Raw genomic sequence first — 27708 nt, 5'->3', positions numbered from 1 at the left:
TCTTTTTTTTTTTTTTACAATTCTTTTTTTTTTTCCTTTTGTCTTTTTAGGGCTATACCCATGGCACATGGAGGTTTCCAGGCTAGGGGTCCAATCGGAGCTGTGGCTGCTGGCCTACACCAGAGCCACAGCAAACTCGGGATCCGAACCTCATCTGCAACCTACACCACAGCTCACGGCAACGCCGGATCCTTAACCCACTGAGCAAGGCCAGGGATCGAACCCACAACCTCATGGTTCCTAGTCGGATTCGTTAACCACTGAGGCACGATGGGAACTTCTGCATTAAGTGGTCTAGAATTTCTTTGTGATGTATTTGCAACAGAATTTTGTAACCTTAAGTTTAGGGAAAAAAAACTAACCCCAAATCATGTCAGTATAGCATAAGATTCTGAAAATCTTAATAAGGTTAATAAGGATTTACCTCCTCTTTCTGAAAAAGTAGATTTTTAACTCTTGCTGATAAGACCGTACTTCAATTATCCTTATGAATTTGGATCCAATAACAGAAAAGATACTTATTAAAATACTGTCTTGGAATAGAGATTATAAACGAGGAAATGGAGTGCTTGCATTCCTTTAAAAAAAATGAAAATCAGGAGTTCCTGTTGTGGTGCAGCGGAAACGAATCTGGCTAGAAACCATGAGATTGCAGGTTTGATCCTGGCTTCGCTCAGTGGGTTAAGAATCTGGGGTTGCTGTAAGCTATGGTGTAGGTTGCAGACACAGCTTGGATCCCATGTTGCTGTGGCTGTGGTGTCGGCCAGCAGCTGTAGCTCGGATTCAGCCCCTAGCCTGGGAACCTCTATGTGCCATGGGTGCGGCCCTAAGAAGCAAAAGAAAGACAGACAGACAGAAAGAAAGAAAGGAAGGAAGGAAAAAAATCATATCAAAACCAAAAAAAAAAAAAAAAGTTTGTGGTAAAATATATGTAACAGAAAATCAACCATTTTAAGTGCACAGTTCAGTAGTATTAAGTCCATTCACATTGTTGCACAACCATCCCCAGCATCCATCTCCAGAACTTGTTCATCTTCTCAAACTGAAGCTCTATTTATTAAACACTAACTCCCCGGCCCCCACCCCCAGTCTGTAGCACCCAACCTTCTACTTCCTGTGTCTATGAATTTGACCACTCCGAGGACCTCACGCAAATGAAATCATGCAGTATTTGTCCTTTTTGTGTCTGGCTTATTTCACTTAACATAAGGTCCTCAAAGTTCATCTGTGTTGTAGCATGTGTCAGAATTTCCTCCTTTTTTTTTTTTTTTGTCTTTTTTTTTTTTTTTTTAAGGGTCGCACCCATGGCATATGGAGGTTCCCAGGCTAGGGGTCGAATCGGAGCTGCAGCTGCTGGCCTGCACCACAGCTCATGGCAACACCGGATCCTTAACCCACTGAGCGAAGCCAGGGATCGAACACGCATCCTCATGGTTCCTAGTTGGATTTGTTTCTACTGCGCCCTTATGGGAACTCTGAATTTCCTCCTTTTTTTAAAAGGCTGATAATATTCTACTGTGTGAATGAACCACATTCTGCTCACCCATTCACCCATCAGTAGACCCTTGTGTTGTCCCTTCCTTTTGGCGATGGTGAATAATGCTGCTCTGAACGTGGGTGTGCAAATATCTTTTCGAGACACTGCTTTCAGTTCTTCTGGATATATATCCAGATGTGGAGTTGCTGAATCATTTGGTTATTCCTTGTTTGATTTTTGAGGAACTGCCTGACCATTTTCCATAGTGGCTGCATACATTCCCACCAACCATGCACAAACGTTCTATTTCTCTGTACCCTGGCCAACACTTGTGATTTTCTGATTTAAAAAAAAAAAAATAGCCATCCTAATGAATGTGAAGTGGCCAGGATTTTTTTTTTATCATACATTTCCCAGCTATTTTTGATTTGAGGGCTTTTATAAGGGGTTTATTTATTTGGCCATACCTGTGGCATGCAGAAATTCTTGGGCCGGGGATCAAACCCACACCACCACTATGGCAGTGACCTGAGCCATAGCAATGACAATGCTGGATCCTTAACAGCTAAGCCACTAGGGAACTCCCTAGAAAGGGTTTTACAAAGGTGCTTAATTCTTACATCCCTTCTGGCCATACTGAGGCTGGATACCCACCCACCCCACCCCACCCCCTGCATATTCCATCACTGCATGCTGTTTCCATCTATCTTAACTCTCAGTTATTTTTTATTTTTATTTTTTTGGTCTTCTTAGGGCTGCACCCAAGGCATATGGAGGATCCCAGGCTAGGGGTCAAATCGGAGCTGTAGCCGCCTGCCGACACCACAGCCAAAGCAATGTGGGATCCGAGACACATCTGCAACCTACACCACAGCTCATGGCAATGCCAGTTCCTTAATCCACTGATTGAGGCCAGGGATTGAACCTGCACCCTCATGGATGCTAGTCAGGTTCCTTAACCACTCAGCCATGACGGGAATTTCTCAGTTGTTTTGTTTTGTTTTGTTTTTGCTGACTTTCTTTCACATCATCTATCTGCTCTGCTTCCTGCCAAATGTCCACCCCCTATCATATAGACCAGTCCAAGAGCATGGATTTTGAGGAATTCTCATTACGGCTCAGTAGGTTAAGGACCAGATATTGTCTCTGTGAGGATGCGGATTTGATCCCTGGCCTCGCTAAATGGGTTAAGAATCTGGTATTGTATTGGTTTGAGGCCTAGGCCTTAGCTCCAGCTAATTCAATTCCCAGCCCAGGAACTTCCATATACTGTAGGTGCTGCCCTAAAAAGAAAAAAAAAAAAAAAAAAAAAAAAAAAAAAAGCATGGATTTTGAGTCCCGCTATGTTGATTCAAAATGAAGCTCTGCCACTTACGAGCAAGGTGACCTTGTAAGTTCCTTACCACCCCATCCCTACCCCTTCATGTCCCATCTTGCAGTCTTCAGGTTTCCCATTTGCTAAATGGGGCTGTTTGTCAACCCTCCCACCGAGGGCTGCTGGGTAAAATTTGCGAATCCATTCATGCAGAGCCTGTTCCCCTGGTGCCATCCGAGGTCCCAATTACTGGCATGTGACAGCACCAATGTTGTTGGCAGGAACCGCCTTGGAGGAGCCATTTCTGCCCTGAGCCTCTGCTTCCCTTATCTGTAAAATGTGGGATAGAGCTGAAGTGCACTGAGGAGCCCAGCCAAGTGGAAGATGCTGATGCCCATGATCAGTTATTCCTTTCTCGTGGATTCATGCTCACCAGGAGTTTCAAACCTCAGAAGGAGTGATTTCCCAGGAAAAGAGGCTTAGGCACCCAAGCCCAGTTTAAGGGAAGATTTACAAGCCCAAATCACAGCATGTTCTTTACCTGACAGCGCCCCGCAAGGAGGAGGTGTAGGAATGAATGTCACCACCAGATGGCGCAGCTGAGCCATGCTTTTTTTTACCACATTCCAGCACTTTCTGCCCGCTTTTAAAATCCTATTGGATTTCTCCTATTGCCTCAGGCCTCAGGATGACTTGGTGTAGTGCCATTTCTGACCACATTTTTATTTGAAAAACTAATATTTTTGTTCATCATGGTTTGAGGGGGCATGTGTTTGATTTTTTTTTTTTTTTTAAATATTGCATTAAAATAGTATTTTTCTTGGAGTTTCTGCTGTGGCACAGTGGGGTTCAGAATACCACTACAGGAGTTCCCGCTGTGGCCTAACAGGATCGACGGTGTTTTGGAAGCGCTGGAACACGGGTTCAATCCCCGGCCCAGCACAGTGGGTTAAGGTTCCTGCATTGTTGCAGCTGTGGCTTAGGTCGCAAGTACGGCTCAGATCTGATCCCTGGCCTGGGAACTCCACATGCTGTAGGGCAGCCAAAAAAGAAACAAAACAAAACAGAACCCCACTACAGTGGCTCAGGTCGCTGTGGAGGTGTGGATTCGATCCCTGACCCCTGCACAGTAGGTTAAAGGATCTGGTGTAGGTCACAGTTGCAGCTGAAGTTCAATCCCTGGCTGGAGAACTTCCATAATATGCCTCGGGGGATGGCCATTGAAAAAATATATGTATTTTTCTTGATGGTCAAGTTTGTTGGTGCCACCTTAAATTTTGTACCTGTCCTGAGAGGGGGCACTCACCCCTGGCCCCAGCCCTGCCCCATTCTACCCACCAGCAAACCAAGGCACAGAGCATTGCCACCAGTGTCCCAGGCCCCACACCTAAGATGCCCAACAACAGGGACAAAAATGAACTATTTGCCTTCAGTGTCCCTGGTCTTCGCTTGGCATTGGAATTGAATTTTTGGGGTCGGATATCTACCTCTTACTGACTATGTGACCTGTGTAAGTTGCTTAGCCTCTCCATGTCCCTATTTCCCCCTTTACACACTTGGGGTAATAATGAGGATACCTCTGTGTGGGAGGCAGAAAAATCTGTCCCCCCATATATATTTCTTAGTCCCTGGAACCTGCTCCTATTCCTTAATATGGCCCCAAAATGTGATTAAATGAAGGTTCTTGGGATGGAGAATTTATCCTGGATCATCTAAGTGGGCCCCCAGTGCAATCACGCTTATCCTTATTAGAAAGAAGCAGAGGGAGCTCTTCGCCCTCTTTCCTTCTCCCCGGCGTTAGCAGCCATGACGGTCGAGCTGTGCCGTTTCAGCAGGCACAAGATCTACCCAGGACACGGGAAGCGCTATCCTCGGCAGATCAACTGGACTGTTCTCTACAGAAGGAAGCCCAAAAAGGGACAGTTGGTGGAGATTCAAAAGAAAAGAACCCGTCATGCAGTCATATTCCAGGGGGCTGTAACTGATGCATCTCTTGCTGACATAATGGCCAAGAGGAACTTGAAGTTAGGAAGGCTCAAAGAGAAAAGCTATCAGGGCTGCCAAAGCAGCAAAAAAAGCTAAGCAAGCATCTAAAAAGACAGCAATGGCTGCTGCAAAGGCTCCCACAAAGGCAGCACCCAAGCAAAAGAGTTGGTGGAATGGAAGATGGGACTTTTAAATAAAGATCTGAGAATAACTAAAAAAAAAAAAAGAAGTAGAAGCAGAAGCAGAGGAAGATTTGAAACAGAAAAAGGGGAAACCACAGAGACACACAGATGAGAAGGACAGGTGAAGATGGAGGAAGAGGTTGGGGTGACTTGCTAGTATAATATGGGTGGGAATGTAGATCGGTGCAGCCACTGTGGAAAACTGTATGGAGGTTTCTCTTAAAAAAACAAAGAGAACTACTATACGATTCAGCAATTCCATTCCTGGCTAAATGCCTTTAAAAAAACAAAACCGCTAATTCAAAAAGATATATTCGGAATTCCTGTTGTGGCTCAGTGGGTTAAGAACCTACCTACTATTTGGGAGGATGCGGGTTCAATCCCTGGTTTTGCTCAGTGGGTTAAGAATTTGGCGTTACTGTGAGCTGTGGTATAGTTTGCATATGCAGCTCAGATCTGGCATTGCTGTGACTGTGGTGTAGGCCAGCAGCTGCAGCTCCCATTTGACCCCTAGCCTGGGAACTTCCATACGCTGCAGATGTGGCCCTAAAAGAGACCAAAAAACAAACAAACAGTAATGCACCCCAGTGTTCATAGCAGCCTGATTTACAATTGCCAGGATATTGAAGCAACCTAAGTATCCATCAACAAATGAATGGATAAAGAAGATGTGGTATACATAGACAATGGAAATAAGAAAAGAATGAAATTTTTGCATTCGCAGCAACATGGATGGACTTGGAGGGCATTACACTATGTGAAATAAGTCAGATAGAGAAAGACAAATACTTTATGGTATTACTTATATGTGCATTCTAAAAAATACAACAAACTAGTGAATACAACAAAAAAGAAGCAGACTCAGAAATAGAACAAACTAGTGGTTACCAGCGGGGAGAGGGAGGGGGGAGGGGCAGCCTAGGGTGGGAGGGTGGGAGGTACAAACTATTGAGTGTAAGATAGGCTACAAGGGTGTATTTTACAACACGGGGAATGTGGCAAATATTTTGTAATAAATGTAAATGGAGTATAGCCTTTTAACATTATATTAAAATATTAAAACAAAGAGATTGGGGTGATGCGGCTACAAGCCAAGTATGCCTAGAGCCCTAAGAAGCTGGAAGAGGCCAGGAACAATCCTCCCCTATAGCCCCTGGAGAGAACACAGCCCTGCTGACACCTGCATTTTGGACTTCTGGCCTCCAGAACCATGAGAAGGGAAAGTTCTGTTGTTTGAAGCCCCTTGGGTTTTTTCGTTACAGCAGCCACTAGACATTAACCCACTTAGTAACTATGAAGTACTGATGTAATGACTGTGATTTCTCTAGCAGACACTTGTTCTGGCACTCAGAACATAGCAATGAATAGGAGAGATATCATTTCTGTTCTTGGGAAACCCAAGGTCTAGGGTGCTAGAGGGGGAGACTAGGCCATGACATAAATGAACACAAAGAAAAATCAAATTGTAACTGTGATAAGGACCTGATCTAGGGGGGATGGGCAGGGATTAGAGGGATGGGCCGAAGACTGCTTTTTTAAATTTAATTTTATTGAAGTATAGTTGACTTACAATACTGTGTGAATTTCTGCTGTACAGCAAAGTGATTCAGGCATACATATACATATATTCATTCCCATATGAGTTATCACAGAACACTGAGTAGATTTCCCTATGCTATATAGCAGGTCCCTGTTGACCATCCATTGCATATACAAAAGTGTGCTTTTGCCATTCCCAAGGCCCCAGTCCATTCCTCTCCTCCTACCCTTCCCCTTTGGTAACCATCAGTTTGTTTTCTATGTCTGTGAGTCTGTTTCTGTTCCATAGATAAGTTCATTTGTATCATATTTTAGATTCCACTTCAAAGTGATATCATATGGTACTTGTCTTGCTCTGTCTGACTAGAATCTCTAGGTCCATCCATGTTCTTGCAAATGGCATTCTTTTGTATGGCTGAGTAGTACTCCATTATGTGCACATACCACTTCTGCTTAATCCATTCATCTTTCAATGGACATTTAGGTGGCTTCCATGTCTTGCCTATTTAATTATGAGAATGCCCAATGTGCTAAGAAGGCACTTGTCTTGGCCACTTTAAATAGTGCTACAATGAACACTGGAGTGCGTGTATCTTTTCAAATTATGGTTTTTGAAGAATGCTTTTTACCAAAGTGATCTCTGAGTTAAGATGAAGATGAGGGGATGATTGGCATGAGAAAAGGAGAAGGAAGAGTTCCTGCTGTGGCTCAGCAGGTTAAGAACGAGGATGCACCAGGATGCAGGTTTGATCCCTGGCCTCACTCAGTGGGTTAAAGGTCCTATGTTGCTGTGGCTGTGGCCTAGGCCTACAGGGGCAGTTCCAATTCAATTCTTAGCCTGGAAACTTCCATGTGCTGCAGGTGCAGCCATATTGAGAAGGAAAGAAGGAAAGAAAGAAAGGAAGAAAGGAAGGAAGGAAGGAGAAAGAGGTGTTCCCATCGTGGTGCAGCGGAAACAAATCTGACTAGGAACCATGAAGTTGTGGGTTCGATCCCTGGCCTCACTCAGTGGGTTAAGGATCTGGCATTGCCATGAGCTGTGGTGTAGGTTGCAGATGAGGCTCGGATCTGGCATTGCTGTTGCTCTAGCATAGGCTGGCAGCAACAGCTTCGATTAGACTCCTAGCCTGGGAACCTCCATGTGTCGCAGGTGCAGCCCTAAAAAAAGACAAAAGACAAAAAACATTTTTTTTTAATTTATGAAAGAAATAAAAGAAAAGAAAAGGGGAAGGAAGCATTCTGGGCAGAGGGAACAGCATGGGCAAAGGTTCTCCAGACACACTTGTCCCTACAAGTGCACCAGGTGGTTTATAGCCAGCAGAAAGGGGAGCAGGAAAGGATGATAAGATGAGAGACTTGACCCAGGGAAGCAGTGTCCCTCCCCATAACCAGTGTCTCCCCTCCGTTGCAGAGAGAAGTGTCCTGTATACAGAACTTCTGGCCAGACTCCATTTCTTCGCTACCTCGCATCCAGCACTGGTGGGACAGCTGTGCCAACAGGCGCAGAGCTGGTTCCGGGTGAGCCCATTCCCTGTGCTGGTGCCCCTCGGAGGGTTCCTCCAGCCTCCAGGAGGACCCCTCCGGGCGACCCTCACTGGCTGTCATAAAGGTGGGTCTTCCCCAGTGAAACAAAAATCTTGCCAGCTCCTGCTTGCCTGGGGCCAGCAGATCACAGGGGTTTCGGGCTGCTCTCTGGGGCTCCTCTCTGCCAGCAGGGAAGCCCCAAGGGTGCCATCAGGACTTGCCCGTGCTGTCTCATGCTGACTGGGCTCCTTCTGCTCCCCAGGGACTGTGAATTACTAGTGTAAATACTGCTAATGAGCCCAGAGCAAGGGGATGCTGACTGCCTCTGGGGTCTCATCTCTAAGAGTTTGGTGCCCATATTTCAGAGAGCTTCTGCAGCTTATAGGCTCACTGGCCCCTGAGAGGCTGGTGGACTTGTAGGTTTTTTTGCTGGGACACCAGAATGTCAGAGAGACAAAAGGATTTAATTCTCTCCATCCAATTGTCACCCATGTTTCTAACCATCCATCCATCCATCCTTCCATCCTTTCCTCCCTTCCTTCCATCTTTCTACCCTTTCATCCATCCACCCGTCCTCCCTCCCTCTCTCCTTTCCTGTTCTATCCTTCCTTCTCTCCTACCTACCATCCAGCTATCCATCAGTCTGTCCCTCCATCCACCCATTCTTCTATCCATCCATCCATCCATCCATCCTTCCTTCCTACCATCCAGCTATTCATCGGTCTGTCCATCCATCTACCCATCCCTCCATCCATTCATCCATCCACCTTCCTTTCTTCTTTCCTTCCATCTATCCTCTGTATGTCCTTCCTTCCTTCCATTCATCCACCCATCCACCAATTGTCCATATTTCCATTAGTCATCCTTCCTTCCACCTGCCTACCCACACCACTTCCATTTCCCTATATTGCCATCTTCTATTCACTCACTTACCCCTCCACCCATCTACATGCTCGGCCACTCATCACCTCACCTACCCATCTATCAGTTGATTCATCTACCATCTATCATCTACCACCCATCTATTCAGTCACCCATTGTCCAACCAGCCATCTATTTGTCCACTCAACCACCAGTCCACTTCCATTCATCCATCCTTTTATCTGCCCACTCACAGTCTCTCACATTAATCATGAAGCCACTGAATACAATTAGCTTGTGGTTCAAATGCCAGCTATTATGACTCTGGTTGTGTAGGTCACAACTGTAGCTTGGATCTGATCCTTGGCCTTGGAACTCCATATACTGTGGGGTGGTCAAAAAAGAAAAAACAAAAACAAAAAAATAGGAGTTCCTTTCTCACCTGTGCGACAGCCGTTTCTGTGCCACATGGGCTTGTAGGGAAAGCCACACTCTTAAGGCACCAGGACTCTGAAATAGAAATTCTAAGAGATGCTAAGTACAATGTACAGAAGAATTGATTCAGGGATAGCTACTAGAATGCCGTATTGAGAAGTATTCTGAGACTGAATATGGTTTAATGGGAAAGAATGTATATTGAATACATTGGTTTTGATGCTGTGCATAGGCCAGATAGCAGTGGCTTAAGTAAAACAGGAGTTCCTGCTGTGGTGCAACAAGATTGGCAGGCCCCTGGCCTGGCGCAGTGGGTTAAGGATCCAGTGTTGCTGCAGTTGAAGCATACTGGTTGCAACTGTGGCTCAGATATGATCCCTGGCCCAGGAAATCCATATGCTGTGGGGCAGCCGAAAAACAACAACAAAAAAAGACAGGAGTTCCTGTTGTGGCTCAGTGGTCATGAACCCGACTAGTGTCCATAAGGATGTGAGTTCAAACTCTGGCCTTGCTCAGTGGGTTAAGGGTCTGGCATTGCTATGAGCTGTGGTGTAAGTCGCAGATGCAGCTGGGATTTGGCATTGCTGTGCCTGAGGCGCAGCAGCTCCAGTTCCACCCCTAGTCTGGAAACTTCCATATGCCATGCTATGGCCCTTAAAGAAAAAAAAAAAAAGGCAGGAGTTCATTTTTCTCCCACACAATAGCCCAGGTAATTAAAAGTAATATGGTATCTCCAGGGTGTCAGGGACCCCTTTCTTTCAACCTTGTTGCTCTGCCAATTTCAATGTGAGGTTTCCATTTAACGGCCCCAAATGGCTGCTCCTGCTCTTGCCATCACATCAGCATTCTAGCCAGTGGGGAGCGGGAAGGAGCAGTCAATGGCAGGCTCCTTCCCTCCCAGCGCAGAACTCAGTACTTCTTGCTCCTGTCTCACTGGTGAAAACTTGGCCATCTTCAATTGTAAGGGAACTTGGGAAATAGGATCTTTGTTTGGATAACCACATATTCAGCCTAAAACCTGTGGGCTGTGGGTTTTATTGTTAAGGAAGCATGATAGAATGGCTCTTGGGGGCTGGGGCTGGGGCTGGGGGGTGTACAAATCACAGAGTGTGGTGATTGTTAGCGATGCCTGCCACGTTGTAGGCAAAGGAAGTGGAGTTTCTAGTTTTTCTTATCTCAATGGGGAAATGTTTTGTGTTTCAGACCCACTGTGGCAGTTGTATGAGCTTTAATTTAATTTTTTTACTCTCCCTTCCTTCCTCCCTCCCTACTTCCTTCCTACTTTCTTTCTTTTCTCTCTCTTTCCTCCTTTCTTTCTTTCTCTCCCTCTCTCTCCCTTTCTTTCCTTCTGGCCACCCTGTGGCATACAGACTTCCCAGCTCAGGATCAGATCCAAGCTGCAATTGCTGTGCCAGGCCAGGGGTTGAACCTATGTCCGGGACTGCAGAGATACCACCAATCCCATTGTGCTACAGCAGAAACTCCCAGTTTCTTTATTTTTAAAATGAGAAGTTTTGAGTTCACATTTCCAAGGTCACAGCGAGTGAGTGAAAACAAAAAAGTGGGGGGAGAGGAAGAGAGAAAGAAAAGAAAACCAAATCTCCTGTCCCAGTGAGGTGGATAAAATTTCTGGATTCTCAGACCTAGTCTGGCTCTAATTTCAACACTTCCCACACTATTTTACATAAGGGGAGGCTGAAGGGCAGAGCAGGAAAAGGACTTACTTAAGGGCATTCTGGAAGTCCGGTCTCCTGATATCTGGGCTGATGTTTTCTTAAGTGCAACTCTGTTCCTCTCTCTCTTCAGCAATGTACTAATCAGGATCCTCCCAGCAGAGAGGCTTGGGCTGTGTTTGCTCAAACTATTGGCAGGGATTTTTTAGGGACACACTCACATCGTATAGAAGTTTCCAGGCTAGGGGTCAAGTAGTTGCCAGCCTATGCCACAGCCACAACAACACAGGATCTGAGCCATATCTACACCCTACACCACAGGTCATGGGAACGATGGCTCCTTAACCCACTGAGCAAGGCCAGTTATTGAATACTAGTCCAGTTCGTTACTGCTGAGCCACAATGGAAACTCTGCAAATAGTTTTTTCTTTGGGGTACCAGCCCTCATTTTCCCACACAGATCAAACTCAAAGAGAAGTCAAAAGCAGAGTCATCATTCTCAGCCAATATAATTCCATTCCTGAGTCTTTTCTCAACTCAGCTATACATCATTGACATTTGGGGCTGGATCATTCTTTATAGGATAAGTCTGTCCTGTGTGATCAGGATGTTGAGCATCATCCCAGGTCTCTACCCATCAGATGTCAGTAGCACCCTGGTCCCCAGCTGTAACAACCAAAAATGTCTCCAGACATTTCCCAGTGTGCCCTCAGGAGTGTTGTGGTCCAGGTACGCAGGTCAGAAAAAGAATTTTCCAGCATGGTGAGGTGATGAGAAAGAAGAGTTTATTGAGATGTGAGATGCTGCTGGCATAGGAGGACCACTTCTTGATGATCAGGGAGAGCCAACCCTGGGTATATGGTAGTGTCTATTTTTATAGCCCAGGGAGAGGAGAAGTCTTAGAATTCACCTACTGACATGATGATTGGTTGGGGAAAGAGGGGTCTTATGATACACTTGCTGCTTGGTTGGGGGCATATAAGGCCCCTATAGGGGTGGGGTGAGAGTAGGCCGCATAACTTTCCTAGTAGGGGGTAGGAAGGAATATACCAGGTTGCTCAAGTTGAGGAAGGGACATTACAGTGAGACAGGTGGAGTGATGATAAGGTAATTCTTGTCTTGGCCAGAGGCTTTGAGTTCAATCTCCTTGAAGGGGGCTTGAAGTCCCATAGGGAGCAGCATCACCCCTGGGTAAGAGCTGCTGAACTAGAGGCACTTGTGACTAAGCAGTGGTTTAGTCCATTTTCCTACCTCAGAGCAATGTAAACATTACAGCCCAGAGTCTATCTCTGGCATCTGACAGCACTGGCTTTGAAATCCTAGCTCTGCCCCTTGTAGGTGTGTGACTTTGGACAAGGAACTGACTCTGTCTGAGGCTCAGCTTCCTTATCTGTGAAGTGGGGGTGCATTATAACACCTCATGGCTGAGCATTCAGACACAGGAGATCTCATCTCTGTGTGCCTACAGGCATTACAGCCATGGCATGGAGCCTGGAAGAGAAGCTGCTGGTGGTTGGCACCCAGGAGGGCATGGTGGCTGTGTGGGACATGGAAGAGCAGCAGGTGATCCACATCCTAACTGGACACAGAGGTAAGGCTCAGGAAGTGGGGTCTGTGATCAACTTCTTCCTAACATCCCTTGGCACTCAGTCAGTCCCCAGGGCTCCTTCACCAGTAATTCACTTCTCTGTGTCAAAACCCTGGCCTTTGTTCCTGCATCAGCTAGCTATAGCCACATAACAAAACACTCCAACAGGAATGTAAATTGGTGGAGCCACTATGGCAAATAGAATGGAGGGTCCTCAAAAAACTAAAAATACAGTTGTCATATGATCCAACAATACTACTCCTAGGTAGATATCTGGACAAAACTTTATTTATTTATTTTTTTATTTTGTCTTTTTAGGGGTGCACCTGCAACATACGGAACTTTCCAAGCTAGGGGCTGAATCAGAGCTGTAGCTGCTGGCCTACACCACAGCCACAGCAACGTGGGATCCAAGCCTCATCTGTGACGTACACCACAGCTCACAGCAACGCCAGATCCTTAACCTGCTGAGCAAGGCCAGAGATTGAACTCTCAATCTCATGGAGCCATAGGAGCTGCTCAGTAGGAGTAACTGCTGAGCCACGGGAACTGCAAAACTATATTTCAAAAAGATGCATGCACCCCAATGTTCATAGAAGCACTATTTAAAATAGATAAGACACAGTAACAACCTAAATGTCCATTGACAGATGAATAGATAAAGAAGACATGATATAAATATACAATGGAATATTACTCAATCATGAAAAATAATGAAATAATGCCATTTGCAGAAACATGGATGGACCTAGAGATTATCAGACTTCACTTACATCCAAGTGAAGTAAGTCAGACAAAGACAAATATCATATTCCACTCATACACAAAATATAAATTATGACACAAATGAACTTATCTATAAAACAGAAGCAGACTCATAGACATAGAGAACAGGCTTGTGGTTGCCAAGCGGGAGGAGAGGTGAGGGAGGGTTGGATTGGGAGTTTGGGATTAGCAGATGCAAACCATTGTATATAGAATGGATAAACAACAAGGTTCTACTATGTAGCACAGGGAACTATATTCAATATCCTGAGATAAGCCATAATGGAAAAGAATATGAAAAAGAGAACAAGCAAACACCCTAAACACAGTAGCTTCAAACAATAGCAGTTTATTTAGCTCCCCTCTGTGAGTGGGCAGTTCAGGCTGGGCTCAGCCAGGCAGCAATTCTAGTCTCAGCTGGGCTTGCTCATGCCTATGTAGTCAGTTACTGGGCATCTGGGAGCTGGCCTGGTTCAGGATGTTCTTAGCTGAGACAACTCAACTTTGTTCCACGTGGTCTCTCATCCTCCACCAGGTGATCCTGGGTAAAGGCAGAGTCTCGAGGGCGAGCAGAAGTGTACAAGGCCTCTTAAGGCCTGGAACTGGCATCCCTTCACATTCTCTCTCTTTTTTTTTGCCTTTTTGCCTTTTCTAGGGCCACCCAAGGCATATGGAGATTCCTAGGCTAGGGGTCTAATTGGAGCTGTAGCCGCCGGCCTATGCCAGAGTCACAGCAACGCAGGATCCGAGCCACATCTGCAACCTACACCACAGCTCACAGAAAGGCCAGATCCTGGAGTTCCCATTGTGGCGCAGTAGTTAACGAATCCGACTAGGAACCATGAGGTTTCGGGTTCAGTCCCTGCCCTTGCTCAGTGGGTTAATGATCCGGCGTTGCCGTGAGATGTGGTGTAGGTTGCAGACGCGGCTCGGATCCTGCGTTGCTGTGGCTCTGGCGTAGGCCGGTGGCTATGGCTCCAATTCGACCCCTAGCCTGGGAACCTCCATATGCCGCAGGGGCGGCCCAAGAAATAGCAAAAAGACAAAAAAAAAAAAAAAAAAAAAGGCCAGATCCTTAACCCACTGAGCAAGGCCAGGGATCAAACCCACAACCTCATGGTTCCTAGTCAGATTCGTAAAGAATAGGGGTCATTTATGTAATTTGTCTACCACAGTCCTTCAGAGCCTATAAAAGTTTTCTTCTGCAAATTCCCATCACAGCTATGGTTCACTCATCCCAATGATTCTTGAAGCTTTCTGTGTACCAGGCCTTTTTCTAGGAGAGAGATCAGGGCTGAGACTCAAGTAAGAGGAGTAAGACACACCCCTTGTGTGTAAAATTTAGGGGCATCCCCAAATTAAAAAAAATCAAGATAAATAATATTTCAAAACAATTAATGCAAAAAAATCCACAATGAATAAATATAAACATGTCTTAAAAACAGGATGGGTGATAGGGTGAGAGGCTCCATACGGGAGTCAGAGGCAAAAGGAAAACTCGGTAATTTGTCACCTCCTTAACTGTGCACCCAAGATGAGGCCTTACTTGCCTCACGAAATCCCTGCCCTGAGTCAGACTCATGTGTTTGGGAAGAGGAGCCAGATAAAAACGTAGTTACACATTGTGATAAGTGTAGTGAGGAGGGGGAGGGGAAAGTTAGAAGTTTGGGGTTAACATATACACACTACTAGATATAAAAGAGATAAGTAACAAGGACCTGCTGTGTAGCCCAGGGAAATCTACTCAATATTCTCTAATAACCTATGTGGAAAAAGAGTCCGAGAAAGCACAGATATGTGTGTATGTATATACACTGATTCCATTTGCTGTACATCAAGCTAACACAATGTTAAGAAGTCAACAATACTCCAATAATTTTTTTTTTAATATCATGAGGAAAACAGGATGTCATGAGCTGCAATGACCAAAGTGACCAACTTAGAGGAGTTAGGGAAGGAATTTCTCTGAGCAATGACAATCAGCCAACATGCAAAGGGTTGAAGGGGAGTTCCCCTTGTGGTTCAGTGGGTTAAGAACCTGACTAGTACCCATGAGGATGTGGGTTTGATCCCTGGCCTCGCTCAGTGGGTTAAAGGATCCGGCATTGTCACAAGCTGTGGTGTAGGTCATGGATGAGGCTCAGATCCTGCCCTGCTATGGCTATGGTGTGGGCCAGCAGCTGCAGCTCTGATTCAACTCCTTAGTCTATGAATTTCCATATGCCACAGGTGCAGCCCTAAAAAAGCGGGGCAGGAGGAGTTGAACAGATAAGTGTGCAAAGGGCCAGAGTGTGGGAAGAGCAGCCCAGGAAGACAGCCATTGTAGAGACCCGAAATGGAGAAGAGGTTGACACATTTACAGAATAGGAAGGAAGCTATGAGGCTGGAGCTTTGGATAATATATCAAATGAAAGAAGCCAGTCGCAAAAGACTACATTGTGTATGAGTCATTTATATGAAATGTGCAGAACTGGTAAATCCAGAGGGAGAGAAAGCAGTTGTGGCTGCCCAGGGGCTGGGGGTACAAGAGGGATGGAGAATGACTGCTAATGGGAACAGGGCTTCCTTTTTGGGTGATAAAAATGTTCTGGAATCTGATAGAAGTGATGTTTGCCCAACATCATACATGGACTCTCGTTACCAGTGATTATGCACTTTAAGATGGTTTAAATGATAAGGAAAGAAAGGGGGAGGGAATGACGGCTTTCTGAGTTTATGAAAATATTCTAAACCTAGCCTGTGGTGATGGTTGCACAACTCTAGGGAACATAAAAAAAAAACCCAGTGAATTATACTGTTGCCTGTGAGTGGGTGATTTCTTTTCTTTTCTTTTCTCTCCTTCCTTTTTTTTTTTCTTTTTTCTTTTCTTTTTTTTTTTTTTTTTTTTTTTTTTTTTTTTTTTGCCATGGCATGCAGTGGTTTGATGTGGGATCTCTCCTCCCAGACCGAACCCAGGCCACAGCAGTGAAAGTGCCAAAAGTGCCAAAGCCTGACCATTAGACCACCAGGAAACTCCTGAGTGGGTGAATTTTATGCTTGTGAATTTTATATCAATAAAGATGTTAAAATATAATATAATTACAGTCTAAGCATGTACATAGCTCTATTATTTTTCACATTTTGCCATAACATTCTTTTGTTTTCACTGAATCTTTTTTTTTAATTTTTGCTTTTTAGGGCCACGCCTGTGCATATGGAAGTTCCCAGGTTCAGGGTTGAATTGGAACTGTAGCTGTCAGCCTATGCCACAGCCAGAGCAAAGCCAGATCCGAGCCGCGTCTGCAACCTACACCACAGCTGGATCCTTAACCCACTGAGCAAGTCCAGGAATCAAACCCTCATCCTCGTGGATCCTAGTCGGGTTGGTAAACTGTTCGACCAGAACGGGAACTCCCTTACTGAATCTTTTTTAAACAACTTTATTGAGGTATAATTTACATACTACACAATGCACCTGTTTTAAATGTACACTGCAACGATTTTTTACTAAAGGTACCAACTTGCGCTACTATCTCCATAATCCCACTGGAGAACTTTCCATCACCCCAGGGAGATCTCTCCTGCCCCCTTTACAGTGCATCCTTGGTCCCACCCCCAGTCTCAGGCAACCACTAATGTGTTTTCTGAGTCTATAGATTTGTCTTTTCTGGACATTTCATATAAATGAAATTGTATACTATGTGACCTTTTCATCTGGCTTCTTTCACTCCACATAATATGTTTGCAGTTCGTCTGTGTTGTTACATGTACGGATAGTTTGTTCCTTCACTGTATGGAAGGGAACAGAGTTTTTTATCCATTTATCACTTGTAGGACATTTACATTGTCTCAAATTTGGGGCTGTCACAAATAATGCTGATATGATCCATTGAATCTCCATCTTTTTTTTTCTTCTTACGGCTACACTTGGGGCATATGGAAGTTCCCAGGCCAGAGGTCGAATCAGAGCTGCAGCTGGGCCTATGCCTCAGCTTATAGCAACGCAGAGTCCCTAACTCACCGAGCAAGGGGAGGAGTTGAACCTCCATCCTCACCAAGACAACGCTAGGTCCTTAACCTGTTGAGCCACATTGGGAACTCCTGAATCTTCATCTTTATAATGTTCAAAGGCAGCAAAAAAAATTCATTCTTCTAGATAGATCATGCTCCAGAATTCATTAAACTATTAAAAAAATTTTTTGGCTATTTAGATTGTTTGTAGTTTTATGCTATTTGGGTAACACTGGGATGAATTCTGTTTTCAATCTCATCAATATTTTTTTCATTCTGCCTATTTCCAGTGAGTAGCACTCTTGAATTAGAAGTTATGAACATTCCTATGGGTTTTGAGACCTGTCATCTTATTGCTTCCCAAACAGGCTGTAGCAAATTAAAACACTCCCCAACCCTAACGCTCCCAGCATTAGATATTTTCATTTTACTCTTTTTGTCTGAGTAGTCAGAGTGGAGTGGGTACTGATAGAGTATCTGTCAAATAAAATTCTCTCATTTTATCATCAGGATGGCTATTTTCCCATAGGTCTATTCAATCTCTGTATCTGTGTGTGTGAGCCCATTTACCAATGACGACCCTGATTCTCTTTTTAAAGCCATCAAACTCATTATTTGTACTTGGAAAAGCTCAGCAACCAGTTCACTGGAAAAAAAATCAAACAAGCAGAAAACATTATATACCTACATAATATGGGAAGTGAAAACTTCTGATCTGGTGGTTCATCCTGGCTTGTGAGAGCTGACTGAAACTTTCAGGAATTTGATGAGATGGTTGTCAAACATAGGTGTTCTTTTTTTAAAAACTAAAGTATAGTTGAATTACCATGTTTTGCCAATTTCTGCTGGATAGCAAAGTGACCCAGTCATACATATATATATATTTATATGCATTATGTTTCTTACATTATCTTCCATCGTGGTCTATCCCAAGAGACTGGATATAGTTCCCTGTGCTATACAGTAAGATCTCATAGCTTATCCATTCTAAATGTAATAGCTTGCATCTACTAACCTCAAATTCTCAGTCCATCCCACTCCCTCCTCCCACCCCATCCCCGTTGATGACCACAAGTCAAACAGAGCCATTCTGAAATAGTAAATTACAGAAACACATAATTAAATCAATTATATTAAAATAAGGTAATGCTCAAACCTCATCATTTTCTAACTATTTTAATACACTCTACCACTCTACTCTTTTTTTTTTTTTTGGCTTGATGTAGGATCTCAGTTCCCAGACCAGGGATTGAACCTGGACCACAGCAGTGAAAGCACTGAGTCCTAACCACAAGGCTACTAGGAAGCTCCCTGCCATATTCCACTCTTCTCTTGGCTATCATATCCATGGGATGGAAATAGTGTGCTACCGACCATCTCCTCCCAACTCCACATACATATGGTTGTGTGTAGTCATATAAGCTTGTGCAACCTATTTATTTTTTAGTAAAGATCACATATTTTGCCTCTTTCCATATCATGTGTATCTCTAATTCATTTTAGCAGTGATATTGTGTGCTACATATGGGGATATATTATAAAGCATTACTATTTATTATTATTATTATTATTGTCTTTTTTTTTTTTAGGGCTGCACTCATGGCATATGGAGGTTCCCAGGCTAGGGGTCCAATTGGAGCTACACCACAGCTATCGGCCTACACCACAGCCACAGCAACCTAGGATCCGAGCCATGTCTTCGATCTACACCACAGCTCACCACAATGTGGGATCCTTAATCCACTGATTGAGGCCACAGATTGAACCCACAGACTCATGATCCCTGGTTGGGTTTGTTTCCACTGCACCATGTTGGGAACTCCTAAAACATTAGTATTTATAGAAATTTTGGTTGATGGAGCTCCCGTCGTGGCTCAGTGGTTAACGAATCTGACTAGGAACAATGAGGTGGCGGGTTTGATCCCCTGCCTCGCTCAGTGGGTTAAGGATCAGGTGTTGCCATGAGCTGTGGTGTAAGTTGCAGATGCATCTTGGATCCCACATTGCTGTAGCTGTGGCATAGGCCGGCGGCTACAGCTCCAATTAGATGCCTAGCCTGGGAACCTCCATATGCCTCCGGTGTGGCCCTAGGGGAAAAAAAAAAAGAAAGAAAGAAATTTTGGTTGAAAAATACCCCAATCATAAGAAAGAAAAATCCCCTCCAATGTGCTGGACATATGAATTCTAAAGTAAACTTTTCTCTGGCCTGGGAAGTTCCATGTGCTGCACAAAACAAAACAAAACAACAATAAAAACAAAAACCCCACCAAAACAAAACAAACAAAACTGAGACAAAGAAGTAAACTATCCTTCCTTTAGTGTCCCCCAAGCTTCAGTCTCCCCTGAAAGTGGTGCATGCTTACAGTCCGTTATATGCCAGTAGTGACTTTTCTCTCAGTTTATGCAGACATTGCTCTGTACTTTGAGCCTCTGTCAAAAACAGCACCTTGCAGGGACATTCCCATTGTGGCTCAGCTGGTTAAGAACCCAACTAGTATCTGTGAGGATGGGGATTTCATCCCCAGCCTCACTCAGTGGGTTAAGGATCCAGCATTGCTGCAAGCTGCAGCATAGGTCACAGATATGGCTTGGATCTGGCTGTGGCGTAGACTGGCAGCTGCAGCTCTGATTCGACCCCTAGCCCAGGAACTTTCTGCAGGTGCAGAAATATGCCGCAAGTGAGGCCCTAAAAAAAAGAAATTATACCACGCTGGTATTTTTTCCTTTGTTTTTTATTTATCTTTATTTATTTTATATATATATGTATATATGTACACACACACACACACACACACACACACACACACACACACACACACAGCTTTTTAGGGGCCAAACACATGGCATATGGAAGTTCCTAGGCTAGGAATTGAATCTGAGCTGCTGCTGCCAGCCTACACCACAGCCACAGCAACTTGGCATCCGAGCTGCGTCTGTCACCTACACCACAGGTCAAGGCAACACCATATCACTGACCCACTGAGCAAGGCCAGAGATCAAACCCACAATGTCATGGGTACTAACTGAATTTGTTACTGCTGAGCCACAATAGGAACTCCATTTCTTTTGTTTTTTACTTTTTAAAATTCCTTTTTTAAAAAAATTAAAGTGAAGTTCATTTACAACATTGTGCCCATCCTCACTGTACAGCAAAGTGACCCAGATATATATATATTGTTTTAACAGATATATATATATTGTTTATTTATATATATAAAACAATATATATATATTGTTTTTCTCATATCATCATGGTCTATCCCAAGACTGGACACAGTTCCCTGTGCTGTACAGTAGGCCCTCATTGGCCAACCATTCTAAAAGCAGTAGTTGCAGCAACATGGATGCAACATCATGCTGTTTTTTTTTTTTTTTTTGTCTTTGTTGTTGTTGTTGTTGTTGTTGTTGTTGTTGTTGCTATTTCTTGGGCCGCTCCCGCGGCATATGGAGGTTCCCAGGCTAGGGGTTGAATCGGAGCTGTAGCCACCGGCCTACACCAGAGCCACAGCAACACAGGATCCGAGCCGCGTCTGCAACCTACACCACAGCTCACGGCAACGCCGGATCGTTAACCCACTGAGCAAGGGCAGGGACCGAACCCGCAACCTCAGGGTTCCTAGTCGGATTCGTTAACCACTGCGCCACGACGGGAACTCCATGCTGTTTTATATACTGGATACAACTTGCTTTTGTTCCCATGGAGTACAACAGTGTTTTGTAGCGGTTGAGAGTCTGGGCTCTAGGCTGAGATCCTGGCTCAGTTGCTTATTAACCATGTGGCTTTGGATAAATTACTGTGCTCGGCTGTGGATCAGTTTCAGCATCTATAGGATGTGGGATAATGATATTACCTCATAGAGCTGTTATGAGATTAAAGGCGTTTGATGCATGTTAACCACTGACAACTATGCTTGACACACAGAAAGCATCAGTATTGGCTGTTGTAATAATATTTATCATTAAGGTCGGGTCAGTGTATATGTATGTACACCTATCTTATTATTTTTGATACCTACATAATATTCTTTACATGGATGTACTGTATTATTTAACCCACTCCCTTTCATAGACAGGTTGTTTTCAGTTTTCTTTTTATACATACACGGTTGTGATTAAATATATTTTTTCCCTCCAGCTTAATGTGGGATCCAGACCAGGGGTTGAACCCAGGCACAGTGGTGAAAGCTCTGAATCCTAACCACTAGACCACCAGGGAACTCCCTAACAATGTTGCAATTAAGGTCCTTCTGCATCTTTACACACTTATATTATTGTTCCTGTAAGACACATTCCTAGAAGTGGGAGATTTCTGTGTCAGATTGTATGCACATTTAAATTTTTTCCCTCTTTTTGTTAGCTTTTTCTTCTAAAATAACTGTAGGCTCAGAAGAAGTTGCTAAAATAGTACAGTGAGTTTCCATATATCTTTTATCCACCTTCCCAGAATAGCAGTCTTATTATAACTATAGAACGTTAGTTATCAAAACCAAAAGATTGCGTATTTTAACTTTTGATAGGTGTCACCAAATTACATTTTTACAAATTTGTATCAACTTGTACTCTCATCAGCAAGGAATGAGACTAACTGATTTCCTGTATCATTGCCAGCACTCCAGCAATCAATTCATAAAATCTTAGCCAATGTGATGGGTTATAATGGTACTGGTATTTCACATTATATTTTTGTGATTACTAGTGAGGTTGAGCATCATTTTCAAATGCTGACTGTCCACTTGTACTATTTCTGTAAATTTCTTGTTTATATTCTTTGTCCAATTTATGAGTAGGTTCTTTGCATTTTTTCTTGCTTATTTGTAGAAACTCTTTGTTTATTAAGGAGAGTCTACATTTATCTGTTGTATACTGCAAGTATTTTCTCCCAATGTGTCATATACCTTTCAACTGCATTTTATCCTCCTGAAATTTTGCACTTTTATGTAATCCAGTTTGTCAATTTTTCCTCTTGATGGCTTCCAAATTTCATGTTTTGCTTAGGAAAATATCTAAGAACATGAGATCTTCTCTATTTTCACCTTGTTTTTGTTTGTTTGTTTATTACCTTTAAAAACTCCCTAGAAGATGATGAACTTTTGTACATTTCAGTGATCTCTGTTTATTTCAGATTCAATATTTGGGCAATTAATTTAATCCTAACCAGTTGTTGCTCTCAACTTAGTTTTGCCACATTCCATTATTTGTAATTTGGATTATGTTCTGGTCCATACACCTTTCCTTTAATAAAGCAGGGAGTTTCTAAGCCAACAGATGTTTTGGTAATTGGAAGGTCAAAATGTTCCCAGCTAATATACTATCTTCCCCACCCTGGCCTGTCGCAGGAGAGGTGAGGTGTGTGAAAGTATTTGCCAAAGGGACGCTCGCCATCTCTGCCTCAAAGGACCACACCCTGCGCTTGTGGAACTTACTCTCTGGACAAGAGAAAATCACCATTTGGGATGGAGGCTCAAAAGATTCCACTGAACCTCAGATCTGGAGTCTTCATGTGGATGAATCAAAGAAGGCTGTATATTCAGCATCTAGCTCAAAGGTAAATACCTTCCCTGTTTGCAAAAGGAATGCTGAGACCAGAGTGTTCAAAGATGGCATACATATATATAAGGGGGGGTGCTCCTTGATGTGGGGCAGGGGGGCTTTAGACAGAGGGACACAACCACTTGAGAGGGTGCCATGAAGGGCTTCAAACCTCATACATGGATTAGATGATTTTGATAGTTCTTTCTGACTCTAAGATTTGACACCATTCCCCTTTTCAGTACAGTCATTTTTAGTGCTATAAATTTCCCTATGAATGCTGCTTTACTTACATGCCATAAACTTTGATGTATTATTTACATTCGGTTCAAAATACTTTCAGAATTTACCTTTTGATTTCTTCTTTGCTCTATGGGTTATTTAGAAGTCTGGTACTCATTTCCATATAGCTGAGAAGTTCCCAGATAGTGTTCTATTTTTTTTTTTCTAATTTGATTCCATTTGTATGATATGAATCCTTTCAAATGTATTGAGACTCATTTCATGGTCTCTCTTGGTAAATGTTCCACACACATCTGAAAACAATATCCATTCTGCTGTGTTATTCCATTATATCAATCATAAACTTATAATCTGATCATTTTACAACTAGAGACACACAATAGAATAGTGGGTTAAAACTTCATAATTAAACTCATGGACACAAATCTGTATCCAACTCCAGTTGACTTTGCAAACTGAGTGGTCTTGATTTTATCACCTCATCTCTCTGCCTCAGGTCTTTCTCTATCTCATGAGGTAATGACTGTAAAACATCTGGCTTAGGGCTTGGTACATAGTAAGCACCAAATAATTAATACCCCTTAATTATTCTATTTTATTAGTAATTGGTGGTTGCCAGCATAAGTAATATTGGTAGCTTACAAACGCTGCTATCCAATATGGGGTACTACCAGCTGGATGTGGCTATCAAGCCCTTGAAATGTAGCTTTTCTGAACTGAGATGTGCTGTCAGTATAAAACACACACTGGATTTCAAAATCTTAGTTATTGTGAAAAGAATTTAAATATTTCAATAATAGTTACATGTTGACTACATCTTGAAATGATATATTGGATTAAATTAAGTACATTGTTGAAATTAATATCACTTGTTTCTTTTTACCTTTTTTAAAGTGGCTGATAAAAATTTTCAGTTGTGCGGCTTGCGCTGTATTTTTAGTGGACAATGTAGGCTTAAATATTACAGAGGTATGGGTTGATTTCAGAACTGGTTATTAGAAATCATCTTTGTTATCAGCAAAAGTTTGGAAAATACAGTAAAAGATATAATGTATACTAAATAATCACAAATATGGCTTTTTTTTTTTTCGATGGCTGCACCTGTGGCATATGGATGTTCCCAGGCCGGGGATTGAATCTGAGCTGCAGCTGTGACTTACACCACAGCTGTGGCAACACTGAATCCTTAAACCCACTGCACTGGGCTAGGGATTGAACTTGTACCTCCACAGTGACCCGAGCCACTGCAGTCAGATTCTTAGCCCACTGCACCACAGCAAGAACCCCCAAATAACCATTATTAACATTTACATGATTTTGTATGTTCATGTATATATGAAACAAAATGAAGATAAAATCATATACACAGTTTTCTAAAGCTATTTTTGCCCACAGCCATAAACATTCTTCAAAAACAGTAGGCTTGGTGATTTCATAAAGATTCCATTGCATGGCTCTGCTGTAGTTTATTTAACTAATCCCTCATTACTGGAAACCTTTGCATTTTCAAATAGCTGAGGTAATTTTCCTTATACATATATCTTTTTATGTATTTCTCCTATTTCTTTAGTGTGAACACCACAAGTAGAATTAATGGGAAATGTTTACTCTTTAAACAGTTACTGTGGATAAAAAGATTCTTTTGTGGGTGAAGTTAAAGGTGAAATCTGCTTTAATTACTCATCAGCATTTACTTGGAATGAACATATATGTGAATGCACATAGCATGCTGATTTTTTTCTATTTTTAAAATTTTTTACAAGGTCCTACTGTATATAGCACAGGAAACTATGTTCAAAATGTAAAGGAATCTGAAAATACTATGTATGTAATATATATTCTTATATATAACTATATTTAGTTTTATGTACTATATATAATATATATGTATTAACTGAATGACTTTACTATACCTCTGAAACTAATACAACATTGTAAGTCAGCTATATTTCAATTCAAAAAATCTATTTCAGAGTAATTTTAGATTTATGGAAAAGCTATAATGATAGTAGAGAGAGTTTCCATACGCCATTGATCCAGCCTTCTCTACTGTCAACAGCTTACATAACCAGTGTACATTTGTCAAAACTGACATTAATGTCAATAATGACTATCAACTAAACTCCAGACTTTATTTGGATTTTATCAAATTTTCCACAAATGTCCTTTTGCTCTTCCAGGATCCAATGTAGAATATACCCCCTTCACACACACACACACCTTTTTTTGAACTGATAGAGTATTGACAATAAAATACATGAATTATAGAAAAAGAACAGGTCTTGTATTCAACTCTGGAAAGCTTGGAGGCTAGGTCTCCCTCTGACACATCTCTTCCTTTTTCTTTGCTTTTTTTCCCCCCTAGAGTCATACCCATGGCTTATGGAAGTTCCCAGGCTAGGGGTCAAATCAGAGCTACAGATGCTGACCTACAGCTCACAGCAACGCTGAATCCTTAACCCGCTGAGAAAGGCCAGGGCTCAAACCCATATCTTCATGGATACTAGTCAGACTTGTTACCATTGAGCCACAAAGGGGACTTCCACGTCTCTTCCTTTTCATCATTCCATTAGGTCAATGCTTGGAATCTGGAAACTGGAGAGCTGATTTTCTGTATCCTGGGTGACGCCTCCGAACCCTGGGTGTCCACGGCAGTGCTGACTTCCCAGGCCACCCTGCTGACAGCATCCAAGGGTTGTGTGGTCTGTCTGTGGAGCTCAGACACAGGAAAACTACTGAGGAAGCAACATTTATCCAGCATCAAAGAAGAAACACTTACCTGTGTGGTCTCGGTCCAAAAACAAGGAAAGATGTTGACTGGGACGAGCAAGGGCTCCATCTCTTTGGTAAGCAACTTGACTGAATATGATGCCAACAATTCCTCAGCTCCAAACTGCTCAGATGTCCTAGAAGTTGGGAGAAACCATATCACCTTTGATCTCTAATAAATGACACTTGGCTTCTTCATTCTAGGGATTTGCAATTCAGCACAGTCCAGGAAACATCTCTTGGTGTCTCCTGGGGGTTGGCCCAGGTGGGCAGTTGGTGCTCAGTCCTGCTAGAGATGCTCTGGGAGAAAGCACAGAATGTGCATTAGAGCTGTGTCTGCAAAGGAGTCAGGTGCTGGGTTTCTATCACCACCTACATCAGTGGTTGTGTGAGGACTGCTCCCAGGAGCATTAACACAGGGTCCAATTGTGATAGAGGGATGGGGTAAAAAACAAAAACACAGCCCAGTGCAGAGTTGCAGGTGGACAGGAATCAGCCTTCAGGAATAGAAGAGTGTGTTGAGGGGATATGGATGAGGCACCAAGAGCGAGTTACATAGGAGTTGTAGGTGGCAGAACAAGGGCACCACACCAGGCACTGGAAAGGCTGTAGGAGTATGAGCCTAACCACACCTTCAAGGAACTCAATCTAGGAAGGGAGCCAGGCTCACCAATGACGTATGGTCACACTAAGAGGAACAGAGTCTGTTTTCAGGTAGTAGTAGTGTGCTCTTAGTTGGGGGAAGGAACAAATACTTCTGAAAGAGGAACTTCTGGAAAGGCTGCCCCTGGGGAAGCAGCCTCAGAAGAAGAATTTCCAAGATGAATAAGGGAAGATGGAGGAAGTAGGGGATATCGTGGTGGGGAGGTAGGAACATGCTTGGCGTAATAGGGGAAAGAGAGGCGTCATGGAAGTGCATCACAGAGGATCTTGTACATCCTGTTGAGGTGAGAGGTTGAGGAAGGAAGGAATATGGCCACTAAAGAATCTTCCCAAATCTCCATATTCTGGCTCTCATGCCTTGTAGCCTCCTCTAGCAATCAAGTCACCAAACACAATCACAGAAGACAACCCCAGTCCTTTCATCAGGCCTCTTGGTTGCTTCCCTTTTTGCCTTCATTCACTGATTGTCTTCAGCAATAGCTTTCAGCCTAGCAAGGAACTTGGACTTCAGGGTCAGACCTACTTGAGTTTGAAAATCCCAGTCCTGAATATAAATTGGTACAGCCACTATGGAAAACAGTAGGGAGGTTCCTAAAAAAACTAAAAATGAAGTTGTCATACGATCCTGCAATCCCACTCCTGGGCATATATCCAGACAAAAGTCTAATTTGAAAAGATTCAAACACCCCTATATTCATAGCAGCACTATCTACAATAGCCAATACATGGAAACAAGCTCTCTCCATTAACAGATGAGTAAAGAAGATGTGGTACATATATACCATATAATTTTATTTAGCCATAAAGAAGAATGAAATAATGCCATTTGCAACTACATGGATGGACCTAGAGATGATCATACTAAGTAAAGTAAGAAAGAGAAAGACAAATTCTATATATTATTTATACATGGAATCTAAAATATGACACAAATGACCTTATTTAAAAAACAGAAACAAACTCAGAGACATAGAAAACAAGCATATGGCTACCAAAGGGGAAAGGGGGTGGGGGGATAAATTAGAAGTTTGGGATTTGCAGATAGAAACTATTAGATATAAAATAGTTAAACAACAAGCACTGGAAACTATATTCAACATCCTATAATAATCCATAATGGAAAAGAATATGAATATATATATATATATATATATATATATATATATATA

The 27708-nt window shown here is 42.9% G+C and overlaps 1 protein-coding gene across 3 annotated transcripts in view; it reads left to right on the top strand.

Moving 5' to 3' along the window:
• Window positions 1-27708, top strand: part of NWD1 (NACHT and WD repeat domain containing 1) — a 106473-nt gene that overhangs the window by 50122 nt on the left and 28643 nt on the right. For 2 of the 3 annotated variants that reach the window (XM_021083578.1, XM_021083577.1), the window contains 4 exons: window positions 7911-8108; window positions 12461-12583; window positions 22672-22880; window positions 25681-25953. In XM_021083578.1, the coding sequence (XP_020939237.1) occupies window positions 7911-8108; window positions 12461-12583; window positions 22672-22880; window positions 25681-25953 (803 nt within the window). The remainder of the gene's footprint in view (window positions 1-7910; window positions 8109-12460; window positions 12584-22671; window positions 22881-25680; window positions 25954-27708) is intronic. The other variant, XM_021083579.1, reaches the window with a different exon arrangement.

Source organism: Sus scrofa, chromosome 2 (assembly GCF_000003025.6).
Source record: "Sus scrofa isolate TJ Tabasco breed Duroc chromosome 2, Sscrofa11.1, whole genome shotgun sequence".
Classification (NCBI taxonomy): Eukaryota; Metazoa; Chordata; class Mammalia; order Artiodactyla; family Suidae; genus Sus; species Sus scrofa.
Note: the sequence above shows the minus strand (reverse complement) of the source record. Positions and strands in the feature narration are given on the sequence as shown.